This window comes from Ursus arctos, unplaced genomic scaffold (genome assembly GCF_023065955.2).
Source record: "Ursus arctos isolate Adak ecotype North America unplaced genomic scaffold, UrsArc2.0 scaffold_15, whole genome shotgun sequence".
In the NCBI taxonomy this organism is placed as follows: domain Eukaryota; kingdom Metazoa; phylum Chordata; class Mammalia; order Carnivora; family Ursidae; genus Ursus; species Ursus arctos.
In genome coordinates this window covers 31,311,887-31,333,998 of record NW_026622819.1, presented here as the reverse complement: position 1 = coordinate 31,333,998, position 22,112 = coordinate 31,311,887, and the positions used below count along the sequence as shown (strand labels likewise).

Below are 22,112 nucleotides of genomic sequence, written 5' to 3'. Positions count from 1 at the left end.
GTAATGCTTTTTTAAGATTTTCAAATAAGAACAAATACTTTAATAATGAAAAGTATAGAGGTATCTGGCTCAGTCAGCAGAGCACTCTTAATCTCAGGGTCCTGAGTTTGAGCTCCACATTCAGTAGGGAGCCTACTTTAAAAAAAAGAAAAAAAAGAAGAAGAAGAAGAAGAAGAAGAAAAAGAAAGAAAAAAGAAAATAAAAAGTGTAAATAAATATATTATCCAAGAGAACTAACAAGACACAATCTTACCTTTTAAAGACATATATTACATTGTCTCTTCGAAGAAGATACTATTACCGAAATTTTAAAAAGAAAGCTGACCTGTTTGGTAAATACACTTTTGTAAATGTTAGAAATATCTAAGCAGTAAAATATGGAAAAGTCAACTAATATTTCATACTAACCTTTTTCGTGTGGATTTCATTGCTATGTGAAGTATGTGAAGTGTGTGAAGATGATGAAGATCCGAAAAAGGAGCGTTTCCTACTGGATGACGTATGTTCAGCCGAGGTATGCTTTACATAAGACCAGCTACTGTTGTAAAATTCATAATTAAAATCATTATTTATTTTCACCTACAAAGAAAATGAAAAATTTTGCTGTGACCAAATTAAGGCCTTGGAGAGAACCAAAAATCTTTTGCCATGGATCCTTTAACATGGATATTTTCTTCAAAAAGACAAAGCTCTTCATTGACAAAAAATGACAGTGGCTCTCATTACAACCAGGCCCATACAAGTACAAGGAATAGAGTTCATTCTACAGTTAGTCTTTGTTAAGGAGACATGGTGTCAATAACGGCAATTTCAAGTGATTCATAGAACACATCCGTGTACAAACTTCTCCCACTTTCTTTTAATGTCAACAGTTAAAGCAGTAGTCAGCAAATCAACAAAAGTATGCTAACAGAGAACTGAAAAGCCCTTGGTTCTTGATTTTTCATCTAATAGAGGGGAACAGAGATGCAATTTTTCCCCCTATGATAGAGGGTAGAAGAAAAGGCCATCCCAAAAGAATTTTGAAGCAGACAACAGAATAGTCACATGTGGCTAACAGGAAGTGACAGTTCCAACCCTGACGAAGAAGACATTTATTTATCCCTTATTTTATCCTAGACCAAGTGTCAAAATAAAATGCCCATGGGGGCTGGCAAGTAATATACATGTTGGAGGTATCCCATGGAAGGCAGGGTGATAAAGTGAACATGCATGGTGTTGGAAAGGGACACCAACGCTCAAATCCATCATACAGTTACCATATGTAACTACAAGCTCTAGCATTGACAGGTTATCTGTTCTCAAGAAAAGAGAAAAATCTGAAATCTTGACACAAAAATCTCTAGACTTTTTTTAAATCGTAGGCAATTAATTTGCTAAAAAATGTCAAACACCATGAAAATAAAACAAGACGTACAAGATGACTCCCTCTCACAAGTGTCTGCTCTGTATAAATAGTCAAATCAGTAACTGTCCTTCCACAAGCATTGTGTTCTTAGCATGTAGCCATACACATCTGTGTCTGAAATCAAAGTATAAATAAGCACAGGGAACATTAAAATGATGGACATGATACACTTTAAACACAAACCTAAAAGGAATGAAAATGACAGAATACCATGTAGCCATTTTAAATGATGCCTATGAAGAAAAATATTCATGTTAAATGAGAAATTGGGTATAAATGTGATAATCCTGTTCATTACAACCATACAAGTTTATTCTCCAGTCAGAAAAGACTAGAAAGGAATTCAGTGGTGCCTGGGTGGCTCAGTCAGTTGAGTGTCTAACTCTTGATCTCAGTTCAGGTCACAGTCTCAGGGTTGTGAGTTCAAGCCCCACATTGGGCTCCACGCTCAGCATGGAGCCTACTTTTAAAAAAAGAAGAAAAGAAAAAACTAGAAAATTTCAGCAAAATGCCAGAAAATATTGTATTACTTTTATCACTACCCATGTTCAAAATTATGCATGCACACTAAGAACATGCCAGAAGACAAGAAAAGATAGATTTATTCATATCTATTGTTAGAGCATTATTTTCATTACATTATGAAATTGATTTGCTTAAAAGTCCAAGGCAAAAATTCAGCTCAAACTGAGATGGAGAATATATGTATTATTATTGACCACAAAGAGGACATTAGTAAGAGTGCCGTCCGAGATTTCCGCAACCACTAGATAGTGTTTCGGTCCTATTTGGTTTCAGATAGACACAGAATTTACTTTTTATCTCTTTTAAGAAAGAGAAGTTATATATCTTCCTTTCAATGCAAGAAAAAAAAAAGCCTATTCTCCCTCATCTTCAAACCTGCAATTCAAATACTTGATTAATGCAAATAAGCCTCTTTAGCTGCCTTAGTTCAGCATGTCCTCCCTCTCACCTACTCTACACGGAGCTGCAAGAGTCGTCTTTTCCAAGGTATTGTGATCTTCTGAAATGACCCTTAATTAATACTCTCTCCATCCCACTTAGAATTGCCCAGACTGATCCTTCCTCTGAAATCACAAATTCAAACATCTTATGTTCTGCCACCTCTTACTCTTTTGACTCTCATTCTATTATCACCAGAGCCATTATTCAACTTAATAGACACCAGCTCTTCTACTTGGTTTCCCTTCTCTCTCTCTATCAGCACCTTCATTTTTTCACTTCCTTCCTTTTCAGATAGATCTCATGGTTCATGACTTCAACCAGTCTCTCGCCAATGACCTTAACTCCCTTGCCTACATATGCTCTGCCATCATGTTTGCCTGGCAGAATTCCAACCCCGGTTCAATGCTCACAGCTGAGCTGCTTAGCACAATGATAGAAAAATCACACAGCTGAACGATCAGTACCACTGTAAGTCCAGTCATGATTTCCAGTCTCAAGGGACCCTCAATGCCGTGCAACAGCCCTATATTTCCATTCTCTTTCTCTGCCATTCTCTACAGTATCTATTTCAAAAGTTCTGCACCCACCTCAGTCCCCCAGTCTTAGAACCACTTCCCTCACTCTCAGAAAATGACCTTAACCTTTCTTTTTCTTTTTTTTTTATTTTTTATTTTTTTTTTTTAAGATTTTATTTATTCATTCGACAGAGATAGAGACAGCCAGCGAGAGAGGGAACACAAGCAGTGGGAGTGGGAGAGGAAGAAGCAGGCTCCTAGCGGAGGAGCCTGATGTGGGGCTCGATCCCAGAACCCCGGGATCACGCCCTGAACTGAAGGCAAACGCTTAACAACTGTGCCATGCAGGCGCCCCAACCTTAACCTCTTTCTTTACAAACATTCCCATTATCAGACATGAGATCTCCCAAACTTCTGGCTAACAAATCCACAAGCATATTTACATTTCTTCACTTCTTTTCCTCTACAGGTGTCCTTCCTCCACCTAAAGCTAATTTCTGTCTCATCTGTATTGCATTCCCTCCCACCACTTCTAAGGATTTATAAAATTGATTGTTTATTCCTTCTCCCACAGCTTCAATTTTTCTTTCTCTATTGGCTCATTCCTATCAAACGTATATATATTCTAACCCCACCCCACCTAAGTAGAGTGTGCTGCAAGGGCTCTGCGGACACACTTCTTGGGTTCAGATTCCATATTTGTTCTCTATTATCTCTATGATTGTGGGTAAATTCTTCAGCATTTTTTGTCTCAAGTTTCCTCAACTGTAAAATAGAAATGCCAGTACCCACATTTTCAGGTTATTACAAAAAAAAGAAGGGGGTGCCTGGGCAGCTTAGTTGGTTAAGCGTCTGCCTTCGACTCAGGTCATTATCCCAGGGTCCTGGGATTGAGCCCTGCATAGGGCTCCCTGTTCTCCCTCTCCCCCTGCCCCTCCCCCTGCTGTGCTCTCTCTCCCTCTCTCTCTCTGTCAAATAAAAAAATAAAATCTTAAAAAAGAAGCAAAGTGAAAAGAAAAGAAAAGAAAAGAAAAGAAAAGAAAAGAAAAGAAAAAGAAAAGAAAAGAAAAAAAAGAAAAGAAGAAGAGAAAATCCGGGGCACCTGGGTGGCTCAATCGGTTGAGCATCTGACTCTTGATTTCAGCTCAAGTCATGATCTCAGGGGGGTAGGATCAAGCCCTGCACTGGGCTCCCTGCTCAGCAGGGAGTCTGCTCGAGATTCTCTACCCTCCCCCCCACTCATGCTCTCTTTCTCTAAAATAAATAAATAGGTCTTTTTAAAAAGAATATGATCTTGTTATTTGATATGCACATAAGATCTCTTTTTCAAAAATATAATGAAGTACATTCAAGACCAAACACAGGAGGATCCAGGAAGTAATTAATTTTCTCCACCCTCATCTTTATTCCCATCTCCAATTCATTCCAAGTTGACAATGAACACAACAGTCCTTCAATAGCCTCCAGGCTGAACTAGCAAAGCGGTACCTTCCCAAAGCAGCCTTGGAGGAGGAATGTGTTTATGTGTCCAAGGCTTCCTTGTGGTATGAAAAATCTGAGCAAACAGAGAAAGTGCATGGCATCAAAGATAGTGGCTTAGTCAACAAGAAACCAGGCTTGCCCTAAATAAACTACAACACTGATAACTGAAACAGAGATTATAAGATGGACTGACTGATTCCGTTTTGTGTTTTTACTAATATATATGTGGCAATAAGCCACATAAATACCTCTTCCACTCAGAGGTAGCTGAATACCCGGTGGCCTCAGGTCTACCTGAGCTGCCACGAGCATTTACCATCCCAGTCTCCACACTGGGTCAGCTCTTCAGGGACTGACTCACTGCCTATTGCTTTCACCTCACTTCCCTCAGGCTGGATCCTCAAAACATCTCCATTCTTCACTCAGTAACAGGTTATAATTTTCTTCTACCTCTGACAAACACCTTCAAATTCAGGGACTGGAAAGGCATTTCAGATGTCAACGCAAAATCCAAGCCATGCTGAGGGAATGAACGTCAGGATTATGCTGTTATTAAATTATTTCTCTTCTTCAGGAGCTGCAGACTTCCAGAATGTCTGTCTTCCAACGATATCAGAAATTCTCTCGTGATTGTCTCTGCTCTGTAACTCTCTAAATTTGACCCAAAAATATATACATGCAATGATCTCTCTTATAATTATAAAAGAATTATCAACACAACCTCCTAAGAAGAAGAGAAAAAAAATATTCCCACATATGTCTATGTTACATTCTCCCTTCAGGCCAATGGTTACATTACAGTACATATTATTCACCATGTAGAATTTAGAGTTGAGAAAGCAATTAAATACAAGATATTGGGAGAGTAAAATATGCTAGAAAAAGAAAGGGCTGTGAAATCTGACAGATTGGATCCAAGCACTACTACTTATTAATTTGGTGATTTAGGGCAAGTCAGCTGAAGTCCTCTGAGCCTCAATCTCTACATATATAAAATAGCAAAATATTACTTAGCTCCTAAAGATATTGTAAGGATTAAACCTACACAAACTGCCTAAAACAGTACAGATGCCACAGGAAAGATTCAAAAATTGGCAGCTACCATTATTTTTCAGATCAATTTCACTTTCCATTTCCATGATATAATCATTTTTTAAAGATTTATTTATTTATTTATTTATTTATTTATTTATTTATTTGAGAGAGAGCAAGGGAGGGGCAGAGAGAGACAGACAGGCAGAATCTCAAGCAGACTCCTTTCTGAGCACAGAGCCCAATGCAGGACTCAATCTCATGACCCATGAGATCATGACCTGACCCAAAATCAAGAGTCAGATGCTCAACCGACTGAGCCACCAGGTGCCCCCACGATACAGTAGCTCTTAAATGTGACTTATTCTATTGTAAGTCAGAGGAGGATGCTGTTTGGTATTTATAATCAAAACTGCATTCTGAAGAGGGTTAAGTTTGGTAAACAAAAAGCCCTTCTGTCTTAACATCCTAATAGTTGGCTTACAAATTTGGCAATAATAGGTGAGAAGCACTGAACTGGAAGTTTTCAGAATTCTGGGAAGAAGGGAGGAAAGAAGTCAAAGAGGAGGTCTTGGAAGAAGAGAACAAGAGGCTGAAATGGGATGAGAACAGAAACTTTGATTCGTTGAGGTTCTAGGACAGATGTTTTATGACAGTGGATGTCAACCGTGTTTGTTGAATGTGTTGGCATGACTGCAACAGAAAATCTCTCCTCTATATTCACTTCAGATGTTCAGGATTCTTCCCCTAGAGCCATAATTGTTACTGTGTGAGTGGATTTTGTGTGGAAATCCTGGAACAGAATGAGTTTAGGTGTGTATGACAGGAACAGCTTACAAGAAGCAGAAGTCTGAAACTGAGACCCTGAGACCCTAAGCAAAATGGAAAACTCTGGCAATGCAGACGTTGGCAAAGATAGGGAGCACAGGCCCTCCCCTTAAACACTGCTGATCAGGTATAAATTGATAGCACATCCATTTTGGAAACTTCACTGAGTAGAGTGTAACCTACACATTACCCGCAAGGCAGCAATTCAAGTGCCAGGTGCGTGCCCTAGAGAAACTCCAGCCCGTTTGCATGGAACCCATGCACAAGAATGTGCAAGACATTTTCATAAGAAAAAATTGGAACCAGCAATAAAAATGTCATCTACATCAGCATGAATAAATTTCAAAACCATAATTTTAAGTGAAAAAGAAAAGTCATAGGATATATACTATAGGATTTATTTATATAAGTGGCCAAAAAACAGGCAAAACTGAATCACAAATTTTTACTTAGGGACAAAGACATATGAGATAAATGTACACAGAAAGACAAAGAAGTGATTAATACAAAACAGAAGGTAGTGGTTGTCTAGGGAGTGGGGGTGAGGAGGATGTGGCCAGAGAGGGGTCGATGAGAGCCTTTAAGTCAGTCCTTGGCAATATTCTGTTTCTTAAGGCGGGTGGTGGGCATATATGAGTATTTGTTTTATTAGTTTTCTTCAAACTGTATGTTTATATTAGTCACACTCCTTTGTATACATGAAATACTTCACAATTTAAAAATAAAAGCATGTTTAAGTGAGCTGACACTGCGGCAGCGGTAGAGATTTTCATGCCCAGTCACAACCAGGGCCTTGAGTTTTGACACCCATGCAGGGACAGACCATCCAGTTTGGGGCCCATATGGTCCATGGACTCAAAAATGAGACCAAAGAATAGCTTAGCTTAAATGAGACAAATTAAAAGTATCATAGCCCTGTACCCCAGAGTTAAAGAATATGTATCGCTTTTAAGCCCATATAAAACATTTGTAAGAACTGACCAAATATTAAGCCACAAATAAATTCTCAACAAATACCAAAAAATCAATATCATATAAGTAAGGATCTCTGGCAATAATTCACAGATTAAAAATAAATTAAATCAATGAAATTAAGTACCTGGAATGTATAGGAAAGGATATTTCCACTCAGTCTATAGAAATCTTTTCCATCCCCACTAAACACTTTTCTGCATTGACCACCAAAACTTTTAGTGTTGATGACTCTCTTCCTAAACTGGCCGGTGAGTTCATTGTAACTGTTTTTAAAAAAAGGGGGGGGGGAGGAAAGAAGGAAGAAAAGATGATTAAAAACCAGAAACAGCACTTGCTGAAAAAGGAATTCTAGAAAAACTTGAAATGTATTATAGTTAAGCATCTCTTCGAGAGATCTCAAATAAAGAGAACAGTATCCTAACACAGAGCATACATTATCCAACCTCCCCTGGGGGGATAATAGCTAAAACTAATAGCTGGGACATCCTTTCAACCCAAGAACGTGTTTGGGAAACACACAATCCTTTTGTATCTATGGCAACAGCTGGTTTTGAGTTGAATCTACAGATAAAACCAATACAATTAAGATTACTCTTGAGGAGAGGGAACTTTTTTTTTTTTAAGATTTAATTTATTTGACAGAAAGAAAGAGAGAGAACACAAACAGGGGCGGGGGTGGGGGGAGAGACTCTCCCGCTGAGCAGGGAGCCCAATGTGGGGCTCAATCCCAGGACCCTGGGATCATAACCTGAGCCGAAGGCAAATGCTTAACTGACTGAGCCACCCAGGTGCCCCGAGAGGGAACTTTCTACAATGAATTTCAACTAAATTGCCTCTTAGAATATTGAATGGTATACTCTTCAGAGTAATTTTACCATTTCTCTGTTAATGAATTTTAAAATATTATAGAAAAACCGCCTCTGACTATCACTCTAAAATAGACTATTTTAAAGCCTTGAAATCTCAACTTGGATCTTACCCTCAAAAGTTCTTCAGAATTCTTTTTGCAAAGACAAACACCGGGTTGTCCCAACTTCACTGGAAATTTTCCAAAGTTTCCAGCTGGTTTAGACAATTACTTTTCAAGCCTAAATATTCCAACACACCACTTTCTCTCTTCTTTCTCTGTTCTATTATCTCTTCATTCTCTTGAGTAGTTCCCCATCACTGTCACTGTACAAGTCCCCCCCCCTTCTACCTCTTTCCCATAAAGTGACCAACTATCCAGGTTTTCCAAGGTCTGAGGGGTTTCCCTGGATGTAGGATTTCTGGTGCTAAAAGCAGGATAGTCCAGGGACTGTTGGACACTCTACTTTTACCACATATATTTTCAGGTATACAGGAATGAATTAAAAGTGCTGGGGCATCTGGCTGTCTCAGTCGGGGGAGTGTGCGACTCTTGATCTCAGGGTTGTGAGTTTGAGCCCTACACTGGGGGTATAAATTACTTAAATAAATACAACTTCAAAAAAAGTTGTTTTAAATGTGTAGGGAGTTGGCAAAGGGCTCCAAGCCAAAGGCTTAGCTATTATGACTTGTTATTAGACTTACCAACCATAAAATAAAAACAAAATGAAAAACTACAACCCATCTATATGCACAGGAAGCTGCCCAGTACCTTACCCATTTCCAGTAAGTTCTATGTTGGGAGGAGGTTTATCAAGGTCGCAGGAAGGTCTGCTTTCTGAGTCCTCGCATCTGTCTTCATCAGCACTGTCCTCTTCACAGTCAGAATCCCCATTGCAAACCAAAGATTTGCTGATGCACTGGCCTGTACAAAGATAAGACCCCATAAAAAATAAAAGAGGGAAGAAGGGAAAAACTACCTGGGATCAAAACGGGTTTGCGTCTGAGGCACCTGGGTGGCTCAGTCCGTTGAGCTTAGACTCCCGGCTTCAGCTCAGGTTGTGATCTCAGGGTCATGAGTTTGAGCACCGTTCGGAGCTCTGTGCTCAGCAGGGAGTCTGCTTGAAGATTCTCTCCCTCTCCGTCTGCCCCTCCCCTCATTTGTGTTTGCTCTCTAAAATAAATTAATTAATTAAAAAAAAAAAAAAAAAGCTTTTGCCCCTGACCCCCAACACTGCACTAATATTCTACTGTGAATGTGAGATCAATCTCAAGGTGTCCAGGAAAGGACTGGTGATTATTTTAGCCCTTGTATTCTAACACACAAAATTGATTCTGACCTCAGCTGGAAGCAAAATTGAAAATAAAACCTGAATTCAGATTCCAGGCTCTCACCCAAAATCAAGCCGTTTGTCTGAATCTTCCCAAAATCAAAAGGTGCCAACCACTGGGAAAATAGATTGACATCCTGCCCTTCAACTTTCAGTTTATTTTTTTGTAAACACTAACCAAGATGCCAAATCCCTGCTTTTTTGGGTGATTTGATGTGTAAGCTTTTGAGAGCATGGAAACTGGGTCAAAAGGTTAAAACTCCACATGTCTTTAGCACCTACTCTGCGCAAGTCACTCTTCCAGATGTTAGGGTACAAATATAAATAAAAATGGTGTGCTGGGCTTTCCATATACTTTACAGTCTAGTAGGAAGGACTATGAAGACACAGACCATTACGACCCCACGATGTAATTGTTATGATAGTTGTACCTCCCAGGCACCGAGGAGGCACTGAAGGGTACCAGATGATCCAACCCTTGCCTACCTCCCCCGCATCGTCTCTGACCATTGTGCTACCTGCTTCCTATGTCCTCATCACACCTACATGAATAAAAGGCCAGGCTTCCTGCCATCTCCACTGACCTTGCACTTAAGTAGTTCTCTCAGCCTAGAAGGGTTTCTCTACCTTGTCACATACCTGTCCTTCAAAAATCAAATTAAATATTATCTCCTCTCAGACACCGTCCCTACACCACAGGCTAGAATACAAGTCCTTCGGTTATGTCCTCAGAGTATGCGTTGCACAGAACGGTTCTGATGGTATAGCGAGCACCCCACTGTGGGCTCACTCAATCCAATGCTATGAACATATGTTGAAAGTCTACTATGTACCAGCTACTTCAGATGCAAAAATTAAAGGAATATTATCCATATCCTCAAGGAGTTCACAAGAGAGATAACCAGGCCAACTCCAGATTACAGGTGGTACGATATACATAGGGAACACGGAGAAGTGATTTGTTAATTATCTCTATCAGTCGAGGAGTTAAGGAATGCTTCCTAGAAGAGGAGTCATCTGATCTGGGTTTTGAAAGGAAAACAGGAGTTTGACAGGTATTGTCGAAGAGCACTTCTAACACAGGGATTATTTATGTACTATGCTGCCCGTAAACTTTAATATTCATGAAGGAAGAGGCTATGTGTTTCATTTACATGTCCACACTTCTCACCACTATATCTGGAACATAGTAAGAATAATAAATATTTGCTAAAGGTTGTTGAATTAATCTGACTGCACAAATGCTACCTAAACAATAGGTCGAATAATATTCAGCACCCAAACTTGAAATTATGTTTCAATCACCCTGTGCATAGGAGTGACCTGTATTGCTTCCTGATGAGCTAATCAGAGCTTCTTCACCTGTAAACATAATAATAATTTGGGCAGTAACACTGTTTTTGCCCAATCTTGAGGTACCAGACTCACTCTGCATCTTCAGCAAAAACGCAATGTCGAGAGCTGTTTGGGTCTAGCAACAGCCATATTTCTTTTCAAAGAACCAAGAAGCATCTCCACCTTTATTACCAGATGAAATAGTGATATTACATTTGAAATAATGATAGCTGAATGTATAATTACTATGTCAATAAAATTAATTTTTAGGCCAATATAAATTCAGTAAAATTGAACAAATACCTATTGAGCAAGTTAATGAAATAGCATTTGAATTTACGCTCTACATGGAGTTTCCAAGCCTATGGAAAACAGATACCTGAGAAACACCTGAACCGCTCTCCACATCCCTCTTCCGTCGGACATCCTAGTGTAGGTTCACACGACTGTGTTTCAAATGCACTTCCAACGCAAGGATGGCCCCCATATTGCCCGTAAACAGCAACTGACCGCCTGCGAGTCTAAACACAAAACAGGAAGTGCTTTCTGACATCTCCTTTCCTTTATCTGAGAAACAAAATCTGAGAGAAATTAATTCAATGAAGAAACAGTGTTCAAGAAATTGTTCTGGTGTGCAGATGTAAAACCTTCAAAATCAATAAACCCACTGACCCACTTGCCCTTGAGTCCAGTGACACTTGGATTACTATTTATGAAGCACTCCCAGCTATATATTTACTCTCAGGTTTGAGTGTAAAAAAAAAAAAAAATCAGTGATTCTCTAAGAAAGTAACTTGAAAGAGTTAGCTGGGCAGACACATAAGCAAATCGGTTACAATACAGATGATTAATGTTTTTGCTCAAGCTGTGTGCCGGGAGCTGACTAGAAAGGTGAAATGAATTTTGACAGAGGGAGGGAAGGATCCTGGGAACCAGGGTTAAGGAGAAGTAACGTGAGAAAAGCCTTTGGAAAAGTGGTGGTAATTGATTTGAGCTGAATGTTAAGCCTTCTTCAGGAAGACAATCTAGAATCTAGAGAGCGTTATATGTCAATAAAGAAGTCAAATTTACAGCGCCGAAGCCTCGGGAGTGCAAAGATGAAGCTACCTCTGCAATGGAATTCTACTAGACAATCAAAATCATTGGCCTCTGAAAAGGGAAATATGTCAAAGGCAAATCCCTGCGAGAGAAAATGGGAAAAATAGAGGAAATCATCGAACCACTTGAGAAACAAATAATTCATCCTAAAATTCACTTAATCAATACGAAGACATGTATCTAATATTTAAACAAAAAGAGGTCCACAAAATCCTTTTCCTCCCCAACAGCAATCAGATGAGTCATGTAAGCCTCTTCCTGTATTCACCTTTTCCCTATTAAAAAAAAAACAAAAACAAAAACAAAATCTGACATTCCAGAGAATGTAAACCTTGAGCAAAGACCAACAGGGAAGACAGGATATACAAACTGATGTGGGGCCAGGAGTGGAATGAATTGTTGAGATGTTTTTGGTGCAAAAATGTGCTTTTATAGCACAGGGACAAGGGCCCATGGGCAGAAAGAGCTGCACTTTTGCTCTGTGAAGCTGCTGGTTACATACTTAATGCTCAAGGGGGAGGAGACGTGCAGGGAGTATCAGATCATAAATGTCTTTTTCGAATTTCTACTCATAAAACTACTTTTTCAGGATTTCTCTGGTGCTTATCTTTGGGCTCAATATTAACTCGCAGTGAGATGAACAGGCAGTCATGAGACCTCACATATTAGATCCTTATGGGAACTACACAGGCTGTAGGTCAGCCTTCTGGGCGAAATGTGAACACCTTTCTGCTTCTATCCCTCATCACAAACCAAGGTCAAATCTCCTCATCCATCCTGTTGAGTTAGAAGTGGGGATTCTTTCAGACAAAGGGTCACAGTGATGTCGCTTGCTCCGTGAGCCTGGGCCTGACACCGGCAGCTTCCATTGCGTCTACGCAGAGGAACCGCAGAGGAACAGGAGTGGGGAATGGAACTCAGTACAGTTCCTTGATAAGCTTTTAGTCTCTGTGTTTAATTGATGAAGACACCTCTCATATGTGTCTTATTAAGTTGTCCTTTTCTGAAGTTCCAAAGTACAGATTGTGTTGTTTGTCTAAAGAATAGTTCCCTCTCTCTGGATGTGAGCGTGACCTTGATGGCCGCCCACTGCAGTCTCATTCTCACCTGACAAATTCTGATCTTAGAACCCTATTTTCATTTTCACTTGTCTCTTTCTGGATGAAAATTTTGTCGTGATTATCTAGGGATGTAATCATTGCATGATGACCTTCATGCAAAGAAAAAAATCACTAATATGAAAAATACCTCCCATCTCTTTCTTTTTCGCCTTCTTTCTTGACTTGTTGTTAAATTAGAAAAATATTTTCTGTAGTTGGTGTTTGACGTTTGCCTTGTTATTCATGTACCCGTTTGCCTGTAATCAGAGTGGTCGTCTATTTGCCCAGAGCCAAATTCTGCATTTGTGTAACTTGTTTTGTAAATACCACTCATGTAGGTACTAAATGCTTGATGAAAATGATGATTATGATGATGCTTCAAAACAGAAATTATCTTCTGTAATACGGTTCTGTTATTTTAATAATTAAAAAGTGATTTTTAAATACACATTTTTATTCAAGCTGAACCAACTTTAAAATATTTTGCAAATATAGAATCATGTTGTATACCTGGAACTAATATAATGTCATGTGTTAATTATATTTCAATAAAAACATATTTAATCATTCAAATGTTTAGAACCTTCAAAACAAGCATTATATTTTTGGAATTTATCCTAAGAAAATTATCGGAACAGAGGACAGATTTCTATGTACAAAAATGTTCACTGAAGTTTTAGTTATAATAACAAAAATGTACATATCTTAAATCTCAAACAATAGAAAAGTGGATAAATAAGACTGGCATACTCATATAATGGATAATAATACAGCTGTTAAAATTCATGCTGGAAATATAATTTTAAAATAGTAGAGGGGCACCTTGGAGGCTCAGTTGGTTAAGCACCCAACTCTTGATCTCAGCTCAGGTGTTGATCTCACAGTCATGAGTTCAAGCCCCATGTTGGGCTCCATGCTGAGTGCGGAACCTACTTGAAAAAAAAAAAAACAGCAGGATATAGGGGCACCTGGCTGGGTCAGTCGGTGGAGCACATGACTCCTGACCTTAGGGTCTTAAGTTCACACCCCACGTGTGGCATGGAGTTTACTTAAAAAAAATTTTTTTAACAAAAAAATATTTTTAATAGTGGAATATAAAACTATAAACAACTCTATTTTAAAAAATTATAAACACACAGAGAATATAAATTGAAAGAATAAATACCAAAATGATGGCATATTCATTTCTTTTAAATGGTGAAATGATAAATAGCATTTTCTTTATGTAGACTTTCCCATGTTTTCTCCAATGACTAGCTTATAATAAGGGGGAAAAACAGACAGTTTTAGAAGTACTCTATTATCTCCAGGTCAAGTCCAACATTTTATTTGTATTACTTAGAAATTAAACTTTAAAAAATTTAAAAATGCAGGGGCTCCTGGCTGGCTCAGTCAGTAGAGCATGTGACTCTTCATCTCTGGGTTGTGGGTTCGAGGCCTACGTTGGGTGTAGACATTACTAAAAGTAAAATTTTTTTTTAAGAAGGTGCAAAATGTTTCACTCTTCGTGGTCATTCACTCCTTACGTAAAACAAAGCAGCCTTTTTGTACTTGTTAGTGGTTGTTTTAAATAAGAAGAAAAGTTGAGCCCAGTAAGTATGAAACAGATTTTGAACTGCATACTAACTTCATTTCATGCTCTTCTATTTCTCTAATAGAGTTAGTGAATTGCTTTATCCTATGTATAGTTCTAGGCTCAAATGTAAGATTTAGAAAAGTCCTACAAGAAAAATAAGAATGCAGAAATTGCTTCATTACATTATTAATTATTAAAGCTATACTTTACTCCCTTTAAAATTACTTATTATATTAGGAAATGCAAAAAATAACATGTCAAAAGCTAACGTCATTTTTCCATACGTCAGCTATTTTGATATAAACAATATATACAATAAATAAACAATAAACACAAAGTTTTTGTATGGTCCTACCTGAGTCTTGGTACAGCCATTGCATTCTGACCATGAGGCATAGGAATCCCACTGGCAATTGACTGGAGAGGAGGCTCTGTCAAATTGTAATAAGTCAGGTAGAAAGATAAAGAGGGGGGAACACAAAGTATAGTCAAAAATAGTAAAAAAAAAATTGCTTCACAATCTTTTAAGAGGCACCAAAAGCAACCCAAGATATATAAAAATATCTGTGGAAGGGACCAACTTTCCTAGAGATTAACATTTATTAAGCATCCCAAGATATATAAAAATATATGTGGAAGGGACCAACTTTCCTAGAGATTAACATTTATTAAGCATCTATAATGTACCAGACACTTTGTAGACACAACAAGAGAGAGGTCACTGATTATGGATAGAGAAGAGGACAAAGAGGCAGATGTATAAACAAATAATCATAATACGATCATACAAACATGATCCATACTACAATATATCCCATTTGATCAATTTCATAACAGAAATGTGTACAGTATAATGTGGAAATATAGATAAGGGAGCGTTCCCTTTGGGGAGGGTAAGTGAGAACATATAGGAGGAAGGTATTCTGGCCTTTGAAAGGATTCTGAATAATGAATTGAAGAGTTATGCAGAAACTCTTCATTACAAGACAAAAAGCTCTAAAAAGACCCTAGGAGAAGTGAGAAACTAAAAATTGGCCAAAACTAAAGAGACAGAAATTTATTTTTAGATGTTCCTCCTGTTCATTGAGGCTCAAGAAGGGTCACTTTGAGCTTAAGCAACTCCACTCCACTAAAATACATAAAAAATGGAGAGTTAGTTCTCATGTGATGCTTAACTCCAGCTTGGTCGAGAAGATCATAGGGCTTAGTCCTAAGAGAGGCCTCGCCCAAAAGCACATTTTACAAGGGGTAGAGGAACTCAGACTCCTGCTTTCTGGGTTTCAAGCACATTCCTAGCCTTGGAGACGCCTGGAGTCAAGATGATTTGTGCTCATCTTAAGCCTATGAGGTGACCCTGAAAGAAAGGTGTCCCCTCTGTAGTGTGTGTGCCTCACATGCTTTTATGGAACCAACCTTGCTAATCTGTCATCTTGACATGGCCCCCATGATCCAAAGGCCTCCATGTTCATGACCCTTAAAAATTGAAACTTGCCATTTTTCTATGTTGCGTCCCAGGGACAAGCAGAGGCTTTCCCCAAACACCAAGGCTGAGGAAGGGAAGCTAGCTTGGCCTACTCTCCTCCGCGCTCCCACAGTAGGGCGTGCGGGCCTCTCCCATAGACCTTGGCACATCCATATTGAAATCGACTATTTCAAGATCTGAATCCCCCAGTGGACTCTCAGTACCGCGTTGGTCCTCTTTGTGTTCCCATCACTAGCACAGCTCCTGATATATATTCTGGTAGCCCGATAAAGTGAACTGACCTGGTCCTATCCCATCAACTGACAGTGAGAGCAAAACAAGGCCATGGGTAAATGAGGTTGGCTTTTTTCCAGGTCTCAAGAGTCAATAAACCTAATTTCTTAAAAAACAAAACAAACGAACAAAAATAACTCTCAACCAGATGGGAGCTACTCTTGCAGTGAGGCGTAGCATAACGTATAGACTTGTCAAATCACTATGTTGTATTCCTTAAACTAATGTAACATTTCAGTTAAGGAAAGAAAGAAAAAAAAACTTCTCAACCTTTAAAATCCAAAGAATGCTTTGCAATGACTACATTTAAAGATCAAATTCTGCTCTAAGTTGTGTCAATTCTAAGGTTGGTGCAATTCCCTGAATTATAGGTAAAATCACGATACTGGGACAAGAAGAAAACCTTGAGGTATCTTTAGTCTTCAGGTTTCTTCCTTACAGGGAAAAAAATAAAGTAAAATAAGAATAAGAATAAAACAAGCTTTTGCTCTCATTGCCTTTTCTCAAAATGTGGAAAGATAAAGTATTGAATGGACAAAGATGTTCAGACTGCAATGTAAAAATCAGGCCATGTACTAAAGAATTCCTAAAAATAGAAGAAAACAATTTTTAATGATTTCGAACACAATCCCCAAAAAAATTCTCACCTTGAAAAAACTTGGAACTCTCCTGTAAATCCCACCAAGATGAATAAAGCTATTACCTGGGGATGGGGAATAAAGCATTACTTTAGTTTGCATTTCTTTAATGATTTGAAAGCGAATACATTTGTACAAGTCAAGATTTGTGAGTTGGGAATATAAAAAAGGAAAGAACCATGGACCAGGCTCAATGACTCTGCTTGTCCTTTTAATTTCCATTCTAAATAAAAGTTTAATACAGTTCTGTTGAGCTCACCTCCTACTATTCATTTCTGTAAAGACAACTAGGGGCTGGGGAATGTCGTGGCCAAACAAACAGAAAATTTAACTCATTAGAGCATTTCTTTAGGGATCTTTTGATTCCTTTCTCCACTCTCCTTCACTCTAACTTCAACACTCATAAGGACACCCAGACAGGAGGAAGCCTAGAAGAAAGACCAGCCAAGAATAAGGAGTTAGAGGGGAAATAAGCTTCGTAAATGAAGAGTCAACCAAAGTTGAAGCACAGCCCGCCACAGGGCCGGTCATGCTCACCGTGACCCCTAGTTCTGAGGTTGGCTCAGGTTTAAAACACCTCCCAGGCCTTCTGTAATCATCTTCACGTAATAGCACCAACCTAAATATTGAAGATCTGGCAGGTCACAAAATTGTATGTAAAATGGGGTTACGTTTTGTTTGAAAAATCAAACATGTATTAAAAACAAATCTAGAAAGAAATATAATAAAGACTAAGGATCTATTTCTGGTATGAAATTTTAAGTGATTTCAATTATCTTATTTTTACTTTTATGGAAAAATACTTTGACTATTGAAGGTGCCCTTGAATATAATTCAAATCTTCACTGGAGACCCTCTGAGAGAATCAAATGTATTCAATTCATAACCCACTCTGGAAGTCCTTAAAACCATCTTATCCCGCATTTTAACAGGCCTAGATTCTTTCTCTTCTCCCTGACCTCCACAAAACGTTTTTTCTCTCTGTGTAGTTGTGGAGTGGCTTCCCAACATTTTTTCCAGACTCTTCCACTTCCCTTCCTAGATCACCTACGTCTTATTAGGTATCTTCCTTTCAGTTGTAAAATCCTAGTTGCCTACTTCTGCCTTTTATTGTTCTACAAAGCTTATTATTCTGATTCGCACGACGAAAACCCTAAGGGCTGTGGGCATCCCAGAACTGAGTGAACAATGGTGGGCCAAGCTGTGAATACTTTTTTGACTTTTCAACGAGTAGATAAAGTGCATAACCTAAAGCAACACCCTTTAAAGGGTTTTCTTTTTTAAAAAACTACAAGGATTTCTTATTTTCCTTTTTTCAATAATGTCTTTACTCGGTGCTACGTTAACTCATTTTTCCTCCCTCTGGGAAAGCCTGTCTTATAACTTTTTTAGTCACTCCCAGGCACTAACAAAGAGTCACGTTTTCAGAAAACAAAAATTCTGAAACAATCTAAATAGTCAAATTTCAATTCAGTATCCAATTTTAAATTTCTCTCCTACTCCCTGGTCCCGGAGGCTCCTAGCAGGGGTAGGGTGGTGTCTGCTTCAGAATTCCTTCTCCTCGTTCTTCTGCTTTCCTTCCCCACCTCTCCAAGCTGCCTCTGTCTTCTTCAAAGTCACAGCAGCAGGAAGGAGAGGGGCGAGAGCCAAAAAGGGTCTTGTTGACTGATGCAGCCGAGTCCAAGAAGGTAAACCAGGATGTTTGAATGCCAGTTCTTTATCTCCTGCTGTGCTTGCATGGTTCCTTGGATGGCCCCTCACTGGAGATCTACAACGACTGCCCTCTGGCACAAATGATTCACCTCTTTGTTCATCATTCTTGACTCTCACCAGGCCTCCTGGGAGTCCTTTTCCATACAGGTGTTCCCTGTTGGGGCTGCTTCATCCTGCGGCCTGTTCCTCAGGCAGAATCCCTGACAACCCAAGGCTGGCTCCTTTCAAGGTCCACACTGGGTCCATGGGAGACCTGCACACACCCTCACGCTGTCCAACTCTGAATGTCCGGGATGTAACCAATACTGCCGTGTTGATTTACTCTGCTAAAGGCCAGCCAGTGAAGCAGCCTGTGCCTTTAGATTTTCCCAGACATGACTAGAGTATCATTCCCTGATGTGGAAATGTTGGGGTTCAGAGCAAATGGTCAAGAAAGAATTCTTGAGATGTCTTCAGGGCAAAAAGGCGGTTTTATTAAAGCATGGGGACAAGACCCATGGGCAGAAGGAGCTGTGCTGGGGGTGTGACAGGTGACTGATTATATACTTTCAAGTTGGGAAAGGGATAGGGATATGTAATGTATCTAAGGAATTTTGGAAGTAAGGTTTCCAGGACCTTGAGGGGGCAAGCTGTTGTTGGGAAAAGGTCATTTATTACTGTTTAATAATACCTTAGTCTGAGACCCTTCAGATGTATATCAGTGGGAGGACGATTTCTAACATATATATTTTGGGGGTGCGGGGGGAGTAGAGATAAAGGAAGTTCCCAAAGGAATTTTTATATGTTAAAATAGACTTACAGGATCCTGGGGGGTTGGGATAATGTTAAGCTAGGATTGCCCTTTGTCCTTGGCAAAGCGTCAACACTGAGGCAGCTGAGCTCCCAGAGGAAGGTCACCTTACCTGTTTCAAGGACTTGTCAGTGATTTGTAGGCAGTAAGGAGATTAAATTTTTTCTTTTGCCTTTGTTTCCCATATCATTCCCTACATCCCCCATCCTCTAAGGGGCATGATCTGGCATACTCGAGGATGCAGATAGTCAAACGGTCACCAGACAGACTTAGAGCTACCTTTTTTTTTTTTTTTTTGAGAGAAAGAGAGAGAGCATGTGAGCTGGGGGAGGGCCAGAGAGAGGGACAAGCACACTCCGCCCTAAGCATGGAACCCGATGAAGGCTCGATCCCAGGACCCTGAGATCATGACCTGAGCCAAAATCAAGACTTGGCTGCTTAACCGACTGAGCCACCCAGGTGCCCCTGAGCTGCCCTTTTGGTAATATTGCATTGCCTGTCCAGCATCTCACTCTAAAATGTGAGGATACTGAACACTTATTGTTCTTGGCCTTCGACTCTCAGCCAAAACAGACATCATGAAAAAATTCATTCTTAACATTCTATTGCATGTGTTTTAAAAGAATTTCAACCAAGTTTTAGGGAATACACTTTTTTTTCATCAGGACTGCCTTTGCCAACACCTTCCCCATATACATACTCCTTATTATAACCTATGAAGATCTGCTTATTACAAGGCAGTTTGTTCATGAGCTATACAAGCTGAATCTATTAACCAAGAGATTCCTTGAAATTTGCTAGCTGGGTCCCTGAAAATGAAGTAGGTATCATTTCCCGCCTTCAAGAAGAGTATTTTTTTTTTAAGATTTTATTTTAGTTATTTGATGGAGAGAGCGCACACAGCAGGGGGAGTGGGAGAAGGAGAAGCAGGCTCCTCGCGCAACGCAGGGCTTGATCCCAGCACCCTGGGATCATGACCTGAGTCCAAGGCAGACGCTTAACCAACTGAGTCACCCAGGTGGCCCCCAAAAGAGTCTTAACAAATGGACAAGATAGAATAATCACAAATTAATGATAAATGATGCAAAAATAAGTTCAAGTTGCCGTCTTTGTTCCTATCTTTGGTTGAACTGTAATTTTTCTAACATTTGGCTACGTTGCACTGGACCAACACGTGTACTTGCTAAACTTTTAATTGCATTCCATCCATCTGTATCTTCCACTCTCACATTCATGACCCTTTCTTTCATCCAGGATTCCAAATTCTAGAATTCCAAGTCTCCAAACTCCCTTCTATAAAGCTCTTAGATGCGTCAAATCATGGGGTTTCATGGCATGGCCCCAAATCAAACAAATAAACAAGCAAAATACACTGGAAGGAATTTTTCCCTAAGAAATAACAATGGTACTGTTGTGTTTCTTAATGGCTTTCTCAGGACTTTCATAAACATTGTGTCCAATCTCTGATTCCCAGACCTCTGAACCAGTAATTTTACTGCAAAACAAGAAAAGGGAATTCACTTTGTTTGAATTGTTAAATATATTTAAATAAGGATTTTTTTAAAAGTTACCCCCACATCTTTCTCTTTCCTATTATCCCATGTCTTCTCCTCATTTGAGTCATTTTGGTTAAGCCTCACTCCTTTTTGAGATTCCTTCGTTTACAAAAGTAATGAAATTATTATCTTACCTTCATGTTTGGGAAGAAAGGAAGAAAATTTCCACTGAGTGCCCGGTGAATTTTCAACAGCAGGAAGAGACCAGCAGCCGGCTCCCTCCCTGCCTCTCCCTGCTGGGGATTAACTTGGCACTCATAAATAGAGCAAGTGCTTCCGAGACTTAGCTCCAACCCCAACCAGATTCTCTGGGGACACGAAGAGCCTGCCCCTCTATTTGGTCCATGTCTTGAAGCCAGATGCGTCTTATCAATTTGCACAGGCCTTAGCGATAGCCAGCTGGAACTGTTTGGAAGTACAGTTCTAAGAAAACATCTGTAAATCAAGAAAGGCAGCAAATGTTCTCAGTTCGATGTTTAAGTGATTTTCAACCAAAGGAGACTCTGTGTAAGGCAAGGGATAAGCCTCCTTCCTATTTCAATCTTCTAAACTAAGCGGATGTTTTCATGATTCTCTTAAAGGGTGTTGTACGTCAGACTTTGAGATTAAACACTGTGAGAAAAAAAAGATCTAAATGCAGTTCTGTCACTCAGAATATAAATGGAACATTCTGGGGTGGAATTTCCACCCCTCCCCCCACACAAAAAAAGGAAAACAAAACAAAACAACAAATACACACACACACACACACACACACACACACACACACATATGGCCTAACACAATCTTACGTCCATCTCCTCATGCTTGACTTTCACAGAATGGTCAAAAACAGCATGTTTTGCAAACATATTGAGGAGCATTCACCAATTTTCCCAAGTTCTTCCCCTAATCCTCTGATGTGGAGATCGCTGTTGGGAAGTTCCTACCCTGGTCATCATCCTCTGTCCATTGTCTCCTCTTCTGTTATTGTCTTGGCTAATTCTGCCAGATCCTCGTTCCCCACAGGTTTGCATTGATTCTAGCAGTTCTCAACATCACTTTCATAGTTGGCAGGAACGTTGCATTTTGGGGGCAAGGTTTCAGATTTTCTATGGAAGCTGAGCTATGGTTTGATTCACATGGTTTGGCCAAATATTCTGACACTTGCTGCTAGGGCATTAATAG

At 39.4% G+C, this 22,112-nt stretch overlaps 1 protein-coding gene across 2 annotated transcripts in view; it reads right to left on the bottom strand.

Annotated features, from left to right (window-relative positions):
- Window positions 1-21,520, bottom strand: part of C7 (complement C7) — a 53,461-nt gene extending 31,941 nt beyond the window's left edge. Inside the window, exons 1-7 of one of the 2 annotated variants that reach the window (XM_026506883.4) lie at window positions 21,080-21,520; window positions 16,896-16,951; window positions 14,848-14,923; window positions 11,098-11,239; window positions 8,830-8,977; window positions 7,331-7,469; window positions 409-579 (exon numbers count right to left, since the gene is read on the bottom strand). In XM_026506883.4, the coding sequence (XP_026362668.2) occupies window positions 409-579; window positions 7,331-7,469; window positions 8,830-8,977; window positions 11,098-11,239; window positions 14,848-14,923; window positions 16,896-16,951; window positions 21,080-21,085 (738 nt within the window). In that variant the 5' untranslated portion in view covers window positions 21,086-21,520. The remainder of the gene's footprint in view (window positions 1-408; window positions 580-7,330; window positions 7,470-8,829; window positions 8,978-11,097; window positions 11,240-14,847; window positions 14,924-16,895; window positions 16,952-21,079) is intronic. The other variant, XM_044387055.3, reaches the window with a different exon arrangement.
- Window positions 21,521-22,112: the final 592 nt, after the last annotated feature.